The sequence below is a fragment of the Pleuronectes platessa genome, chromosome 23 (genome assembly GCF_947347685.1).
Source record: "Pleuronectes platessa chromosome 23, fPlePla1.1, whole genome shotgun sequence".
NCBI lineage: Eukaryota > Metazoa > Chordata > Actinopteri > Pleuronectiformes > Pleuronectidae > Pleuronectes > Pleuronectes platessa.
In genome coordinates this window covers 7,803,223-7,812,405 of record NC_070648.1, presented here as the reverse complement: position 1 = coordinate 7,812,405, position 9,183 = coordinate 7,803,223, and the positions used below count along the sequence as shown (strand labels likewise).

The following is a 9,183-nucleotide window of genomic DNA, read 5'->3' as shown; positions in this document are numbered from 1 at the left end:
AGCTCACCTGACAGACGTCCCTCCTCTTGGTAAGTTCTTGTTCTCTCTCTCGCTCTCTCTCTCTCGCTCTCTCTCTTTCTCACACACACACATACACGCACATGCACATTGCCTGTCTCTTTTGGCTGAACCTTGGCAGCTCCCCTACCATGCAGTTTAAACAGGGCTTAGCGCTGGCAGGGGGTCGAGCTTGGGAGTGTTAAACAGGCCAGATCAGTCGACAGAGCCGATGTCAGACAGAAAAGACCCTGGAGACTCCTAGCATGGGTTCTTGACCTCCTGCTATTCAAAGCTTTACCTGGACTAAATGCAGAATAGATTTAGCGAGGCTACGTCCGCAGTAATATATCTTAGTTTAAAGACACATCACTTTTGGTACATTGATGTCTGGCATCCGGGAATTTGTTTATACATCAGCAGTACATCAACAAGTACATCAGTTCCCCACTTGACATTAGAACGTGCATCCATGCGTCTCCAGTGACCTCTTATGATTGGCTCTCGTATCCCTTATCTAAATACAAATAGATATACATAATTGCTGTGTGCAAAGACTGAAATGTGTTGTCCTTTTAAGCTAGTATGCCTATGACAGGTAATCAGTGTGTTTGCATGTGTGTGTGTGTGTGTGTGTGTTTGTGTGTGGAGACAGAGAGTGGCGCAAGGAGGTGCTGGGCAAATCAATGCCCTGCACACAGCTCTGCAGCAAAATAAGATTTGACTAATTCCAAATAGTGATAAAACAGAAAATCAATATGTGGCATCGATCAATGTTGATATTGTGGCGAGCTGCCACGAATAAATCAATGTATGGGAAACGGTGCAGAGGGTCAAAATAGTTTTGGTTCATTGTGAAAACTGTCGTGGGCCAGAGGACCTGAAATGAGTAGGTGTTTTTTAAATGTGGACAGATTTTTGTCAAAACACGTTAAAGAATGTGGCCCCATGGGTCCCGGACAACCTCTGAATGTTGTGCTGTCTGCACTCCGAGCTGTCTGACTTGTGACCAGATCACTCAGGACAGATATAAATGTCCGGTCTGAACCGGGCTTTCGGTAAAAAACGCAGTGTTTTAGTTTGAAAAATGCAGGAGTAGCCACATTATCTGCAGCTGTTATGCAAACCAGATTCTGCCTATTAAACCAGGTGGCCCTTTGATTTCTCTGAAGTGACTATGTGGGGAGAAGATTGGTTGAACAATGAGCTGAAACAGAAAAGGAAAAAAAAAAGCCCAGAACATGAAAGGTGCCAGAGGCGCTGGACTTTTGAACAGTGCGAGTTTTCATCTCCAGGCAGGGAGTTACAGTATATTTGAGTGTCTTCCTAACGCTCCCCTCCTCACTGGCTCCTGTTTGATGCCGGGGCTATTGTTTTAAGCAGCAGCTGTTATTTTTACTGAGTGGCAAACCCTCCTCTTTTACATCCCCAGAGATGAAAGTCAAATCCAGGCTGTGGGAATGTAGTCTCGAAACCCTTCTCAAATGAGACTCCTATCATCATAGCGCTGCATGAGAACTACATTTCCCATGTTTCCCTTTGATCAGAGCCGAGGGGGTTTCTGTTGGGGTTTTCTTTTTGCTAGGTGGTAGGAGAACGGAGGCGAAAGCACAGTTACCGAGAAGGGGTGGAAGTAAATTCAGTTTGTCAGTCGTAGTTCATTGAGTGGCTCAGTTCACGACTCCGCCGCAGCAACTCGGTTTGTTTGCCTGATTATTTAAAGGTCAGTTTACTCCACAGAGCCAATAGATTCACTTTATTCTGTTTGGGCTCTGTTCTACACCAACGTGCTCACAGATTAAACCCTAATACTCCCAAGCTATTCTCTCAGAACCTGACGCTGGCAAGCTTTCTAAAGAAATACCGGACAGGGCTTGTAGTTCTGAAAGTCACAGAACAAGAAGCTTGTTATATTTTCATGCGAGGAGAGAAAGAAAGGGAGTGTTTCAGCAAAAATAATTCTTCAAGTTTTCACAGTGCAAGATCCTCGATCTTTCCAAAGCGGCACTGCTTTGCTTCACTGAGCTTCCCAAACTTCTCTCCCTCCATTATTCAGGTCTTCCTTCTTCAGCAACACTTCAATAATTAAGCATCAGGCTTAAGGAGTGCAGGGGAACAAGCTCGACAGTCAGGCCACCAGGGCCTAGTATTGACCATTTCCTCATTCAACATAGATAGCAGGTGAATGTATATGCTAAGTCAGTAGTGTTTAAAAAAAGATCTGCATAAAATGATGCACACTTCCCGTGGCCCTGGGCTAGATTAGGACAAGTTCTGGTATCAAGCTTCTTATTTCAAATATCAAAGAAGTTTCCAAAGCCAAGAAGAGATTAACCAATGTGTCATAAATTTGTGTTTTATTCCTTTTTCAACGTTCTTTGCTAATGTGTGAGATGATGATGTTGGTGAAAAATAAACCTCCAGTTTTTTCCCTCAGGTCTCGACACAACACAGATTCAAGCACTTTTCGCTCCAGGACTCACAAGAGCCCCCACCCTCCGTCCCGATCTCCCCTCAGCCGCAGGCCAAGGTGATTATTTTTGAATGAGTTGTTTAACCTCTAATCATTTTGTGTTATTCACATTTGTTCAGTCACAAGCTTTAACTGAGCGGGAATTGTGTATTGTTAGAAGATGAGGGGAACGAGGCTGAGAAACAAAACTAGCAGTCGACACAGACTTCTCCCTGTCACCACTCAGGAACAGTTTGATTTCTCTCGGATTCCCTCTCCACATCGAGACCGAAGCCTCTTTCTTTTTTTTGCAGCCTTGACAAACATTCAGGGCAAATATGTTTAATTGATCATGTTTTATTGGACTAGTGACAAGAGAATCCCAAATCACACTGATGCACATTCAGACTTCACTCTCGAGTTGACGCTCCCAGCTGTATAATGATGCTTATTCAACTTGGTGCCTCTGTAGTGTTCCCATGAGCCACTGCGGACGGGGACGATTTCATATGCAGAGAAGTACTGGCACGGTGCGGGAGGCGAGAGACAGGGAGACTGACACCATCTCAGCACGCGAGCTGATTTTGGCGCCCACATGCCTAATGACACCCGACAAGCCAGAGAGTCGCTCATCAGTCGAAAGCTTAACGGACACATCTTGTGCTAGTCTGTGGTTGGGGGGGGGGAGGTTTGAAAGTTGCACTTTCCTTCTTGATGAAGCCCTAACTAAGCAGAAAGTAATGACATGTGAAGTTGTGCTGACAGCTGCAGCTGCCTGGCTCTCCGACCGCGCCGCCCGCCGGCACTCCCGCGGGCCTGTCCTGCGGGCGCCGTGATCACATCAGCGGCGTCTTATTAACACGTCCGTTCCCTTTTTCGACCCCCTCCTCAACAATCAGTGTTGAGAAAACAGGGAAGCGAGGGGGGTGGGGGCGGGCTACTCCTCGGCGAATACCAGGCGTTTGTTCTTCCCCCAAGTCAACAGGGGAGGGTGAGTTTAGAGGACGAGCGAGGACGGCGAATATCACGAGTGTCTTGTCCTCCACAGGTATGACAGCTACGAGGATTACCAGCACGAGAGGCTGAAGAGGGAGGAGTACCGCCGGGACTACGAGAAGCGGGAGTTCGAAAGAGCCGAGCAGAGGGAGAGGCAGAAGCAGAAAGCAATAGTGAGTCAACAAACGCTCCTGTCACCTCATTTCCTCTCGTCTTCCTCTGCGCTGCACTCTACATCTGTCCCGCTGCCGCTGATAAAAGACCACATGCAATCACTGCTGTGGCACATGTACAAACTGCTGCAAACAAACATTAAAACCTCCCACAGACACACACACACACACACACACACACACACAGAGACATTACTGAGACAGATATCCTCCAGGCTCGTACCATGTGCCACAGTGTCTCTCTCCTGCAAGAATACATACAAAGTGAGTTACTGAATGATTCAGGCGACAGGCCCTTCCTCTTTATCTCCGGGTTGTGTATTTTTAACGTCTCTGTCATCTGGAAACACTGTCGACTCTTATTAATCACACCACGGGGGTAAAACGTTAAAATAGTGGAAACTCTGAGATCAGGAAAAGGACAGAAAAGGAAATGGCTACTGATTCTCTCTCGAGCGCTTCTCCTTTTTTCTTTATCCGTTTCAAAATGCACCCCCCGGATGAGGCAAATACATATTTCCTCCCATATCTCCACTCAGCTTTTCTCGGTGTGAAATTACTCAGGTTTCCCGGTGAGCTAACGCCACCCCCGTTGATAAAGCGAGCATTAAACGATGCAGTAATGCAAACATGGCTCTGCATGCATACGTTTTTCGGCGACAGAGAGACAAACAATTATGAGCAGTGAAGCTCAAGCTGTCAAACAAGCGTTTTGGAGGCCAGGGATGTGAAAGCGTCTCCTTGTGTCGGTCTGTCTCACACACACATACACACACGCAGCCCTCAGGGTGCCATCAAGCATAGACTGCTTATTTATCAGTTGTCAGCAACTAAACCCCTAATTCAGCAAATACTTCTTCTTTATGTCCAAAACCTTAAAGAGTGTGGAAAAAAAGCATAAAAACACTAACCTGTGGTTAATTTATATTTTTCTCAGCGACTCTATAAGTCACACTGGGCAAAGGTGAACTTTGAGTTTCGCGTCCGGCTGCTGATTTACATGTACAGTTTGATACTTCCACCCTCAAGACAGCATTCCAAATTCCAACAGGCCTCAGTGGACTTGCCCCTGTAATGGCAAATAAATGAATGAATAAATAAATAACAGTAGTGATACACTATAGCCCCGGGCTTGTGCTGTATTATATGATTAGCGGATGCAATTAAACTCCTCAAAAGCTATAATTGCAGCCTGGTGCAGTTTGTTCTTAAGTTATTCCGCTATGACCCCCACGTCCTCTGAGGTTCGTGGAAATCCATGTTTTTTTGCCCTGTGGCTCACGACTGCTGCTTTGAAAGCTCCCTCTCTAATGGCTATTATAACCTGGTACTGTTAACAGACCTCTCAGTTAACAGTCCTGAGAGTTTGCTGTGTATTGTAACTTTGTCTTCCACCTCGGCAAAGAGAGAGACAGGCTATTTTTAATGTACGGCTGAGTCTCCCCACGGCCCTTATGAAAGAACAAGCAGCCCCACACTTAAGACACATGGCATCATTTGATAAAAATCACCCGGCCTCCGGTTGATGAGTTGCGGAGAGAAAGAGGAATTGTGGTGCCAGGGCAGATTGAAGGCGCTCCCAAACTGCAGCTCCATCAGATAAGATGGAGCGAGCCGAACCAATCACGGAGCAAACACAACAGACAGACAGGGATGGGGGGCGGGGGGGGACAAAACCGGGGGCACGGAGTCGGCCCGGCGGTATCCACAGGAGTGATCAAGACCAATTCATTAGGGCCCCGGTGAAGAAAAGAGAGGGGGGGGGTGGGAAAGAAAAACAGACTCCCCTTTTAATCTCCTTCCCTTTTGCTCTGTCTTCTCTCTTAACGAGCAGGAGGAGAGACGGGTGGTGTACGTGGGGCGACTGAGGTCCAACTGCACCCGGACGGAGTTGAAGCGCCGCTTTGAAGTCTTCGGCGAAATTGAAGAATGTGCCGTGAACTTGAGGGACGATGGGTAAGGCCCCAGGACTTTGTGTGAATTTGTGTGTGTGTGTGTGTGTGTGTGTGTGTGTTTCTGTTCGGCATCAGTTTGTTAGTCTAGAATAGGGCATGAGAAGACATTCATTTCTAATGATAATAATAATAATTGAATGCAGCAGACAAAACTTTCAGCAAAGACGGGTATTTAAGACAAAGATGGCCCATTTGCATTCCCAGAGCGTGTCCTGATTCATCTACTTCTCGGCCTACCGAGCCCCAAAGATACACATTTATTGATTCTCCTTTGCATATAAATAGTGTGATCGTCATTTATGACAAGGCCGCCTGTTTAGTTATTGTTGCCCCGCGGCGGCCCCGCCTAACGTTTCACTTTCTATTCCTGACCAGGGACAATTTTGGCTTCATCACGTACCGCTACACTTGTGACGCCTTCGCCGCCCTTGAGAACGGACACACCTTACGCAGGTCCAACGAGCCCCAGTTCGAGCTGTGCTTTGACGGACAAAAGCAGTTCTGCAAATCGCATTACACGGACTTGGGTAAGTGCAGCTTTGTTGTTCCCTGCATCAGCCCCCCTCCGAGTAGTCGGGCAGTGTATCCGCCGCCGCTCTGAGGACTGTCATAGAAAAGAGGGGAGGAGGAAAAAGCGGGAGGGGGAATAAAACAGCAATAAAAACCTTAAGAAAGAGGCTTGAGTAATGCCTCCCGATCAAAAGAAACCCATCTCGGTGCTGGTGCAGCCTTGAATGTGTCCACCAGGCATTTGTGACTCAAAAGGGCAAAGAGAGTTCAGAGGTCAGCCCGTGAGCACTCGGAGAATAGAGCTCCATTTCCTCCCCGCTGCTTGTGTCTTCAGGAAAACGAGGCAGACTCCATTACTCATACGGACATGGGACGCTCGTTTTGGGGCCGTGGTGATATGAAAAAGCAAGACATTAGGGAGAACGATAGCACTCGGAAGCACGTGTGCAGCTGTGCATACCGTGTGTTCTCTCCCGCGCTGCGTGGGTGTGGGAATCACTTTGAGAGACGAGGATGGAAATTACCAGGAGGAAGACGGCGCCAGAACAAAGACGAGAGGAGGCGAGGTGAGGAGGAAGAAGGTGGGAGCAAGGTTAAGTCCCGGCAAACCCTCCCTCCCTCTCGGGCGAGGTTCCCATCTGTCGCCAGCTGTTGCGGCTCTGAAATGTGGTGGAGCCTTGATGTGGCACGTAGGGGTCATTTGCATAGAGGGAGGGTCTGCAGCGTGCGTACGTACTGGGTTTGTCGGGAGTCGGGGGATCATGGAAGGCTGGAGCGGAGCAGAATTCATTAAGCAATTTCATAGAGTAAAGGTGCAGAGATGTAGCCGATGCGTGCACAGCTTCTATATTGGTCAGATACCAAATCCCAGATAGAATACTTTGCTCAAATGTGAGCTGAAGGCTGGATGACGCATTTGATAAATAATGCAGGCGATCTGTGAAATCAAGGCTTTCTCCTCTGGCAAGATTCCGTCTTTTTGACATGTGGATAAAAGAGGGTATTCTAGGATTCCTTTCTTCTGCAGAGGTGGCAATAATTGAGCAGCCATATTGAAAGTGAAGCGAGACGGGCCTCGTTATGTTAAGCGACAAAAGATCGTCTCTCCCATTACGGGACATATCAGATATAACACACATATTGACATGTGTAGAATGTGGGGTCAAGAATGTGTAGGGCTTCAACCACACCGGGGTCAACAGGTCACTCGAGAGAAAATGAGCACTTTCCCCCGATAGATGAAGCCGTTACTATACATTCTCAAAACTCATGCTCCGAGCCATCTTCTTTTTAAGGGCAAACACGATGAGGGATTGAAAGCGCGGAGAAGCGGCTGCTAATCCCAAAGCCTCGAGGACAGACATTATGCCGAGATTGACTAATCAGTCTAGCGGAATGGAAAGGGCCTTCGTTGGACCCCCTCTTTGTCAGGAACTGGCTATTTCGGTCGTCCCCACACTGATAGCGCGGGATAAAGAGATTGAGAGGACGGGGGGATCTTATAATAGTGTGGTATCCAAACCTCTCCCCGTCTTCTCAATCTCGTTGCCTCTTGCCTCCTCCTCCTCTTTTTTTTTTGTTTTCTGAGACATGTCCATTAGTTTTAAGTAGAGCGCCAGGAGATTTTTCATCCCTCAAGGTGCGCAGTGTGACGCAATCTAGCCCTCGGCCGTTGCATTAGATCACGACTGGCGTCTCCTAGCTGCCATGGTCATTCCCATTTCTCAGAGCGCTCCGAGTGTGCTGCTGGGCCCTTTGGGGGGCCCATTTGTGAAGCTGTCTGTTGGCAGAGATAAGATACTCTTTATGTATTATCAGGTTGATCAGGAAAAATGGCACAAGGATACACTTTCACATCTGTGGCCGACTCCCACAAGAAATACTCCCACTACATGAATTCCTTGGTACTAAAATAGGTTGCTACTGTACATAATTAGAGCAGCGTGTGTTATCCTTCTTTTTTTTCATGTCACTCATGTGTCTGTGGGAATTTGGCAGAACGACACAAATTGTAGCCAAAGACGGGAAACATTCCCAGAGCAGTCAGTTCCCTTAAGAAGCCACATTTAAATTCACTGGATACTGATTTTTATTTGGAATTTTCACCGAGATCTATGAATTATTCTTATAAAAAAATCCTTGATCCGCACCCGAATTCAATGGCTTCTTCTTTGGGTCGCGCCCCACAGTGTTTGCTTAATCCTGCTAACTTGAAAAAACGAATGCGGACCAAAAAAATAACCGTGAGTTCTGACCAGAGTGTCTCATTGGAACACAAAGACAGATTCTGCTTTTATTATGTGCATTTTCAAATCGTGTCTCTAACCCAGATCCTGTCTCTCCCCCCCCGCAGACTCCCACTCGGACGACTTTGATCCAGCCTCCACGAAAAGCAAGTACGACTCCATGGATTTTGACAGCTTGCTGAGGGAGGCCCAGCGCAGCCTGAGAAGGTAACCAGTGCCGTGGCGCCTGAGGGGGACGTCCTATACCTCACTGTTGTCTCTCGCTCCTTGGACGACGAGACCACCAGAAGTTTTACACTCTACGTCATAGAGTATATAAGAGTTAAGTCTATAGACCTATATCACTATAAATGAATATATCAAAAATAAAGTTTACATGAACATAGCTGCTGAAGAGCGGGGGTGGGGTGGGGTGTGGGTGGGGGAGAGACATTGCATTGTGGGAAAAGCCAGTGATCCCTCAGAACCCGGTGCACTTGTTCGGTGCACTCTACTGCTGTACAACCATCTGTGGATGAAGAAGAAGATGAAGCTACTTTTTTTCTCTCCGAGAACTACAATACCCACAATTCTTTGGGGGTGAAGACATGCAGCTTGTTCAGCCAGATCTGTTTTTCTTCCAATTTTTTTATGAGTTTTTTTTGCTGTTGATTTTTTCTCTCTTTCTTCTAAATCTGGCGTTTGGATCTGGTGTTACATTACAAACAAAGAGTAAAGGGAATTGCATCTTGGAGGTGAGATTCTCGAGGTTAACACTGTCGTCTTCATTTTGAGGAGAAATGTAGCCGTGTATTTACAAAAATGCTCTAAAAAGGAATATTTTTATTTTCTGTACATATGGGATAAAGTTCTTT

General features: G+C 46.9%; 1 protein-coding gene across 1 annotated transcript in view; it reads left to right on the top strand.

The window, feature by feature from the left end:
• ppargc1a (peroxisome proliferator-activated receptor gamma, coactivator 1 alpha) overlaps positions 1–8,930 on the top strand; it is a gene marked incomplete in the record, with an annotated part of 32,107 nt that extends 23,177 nt beyond the window's left edge. Inside the window, 6 exon segments of the mRNA XM_053416609.1 lie at positions 1–29; positions 2,435–2,527; positions 3,498–3,618; positions 5,453–5,574; positions 5,949–6,100; positions 8,437–8,930. Coding sequence (XP_053272584.1) covers positions 1–29; positions 2,435–2,527; positions 3,498–3,618; positions 5,453–5,574; positions 5,949–6,100; positions 8,437–8,540 — 621 coding nt within the window.
• Positions 8,931–9,183: the final 253 nt, after the last annotated feature.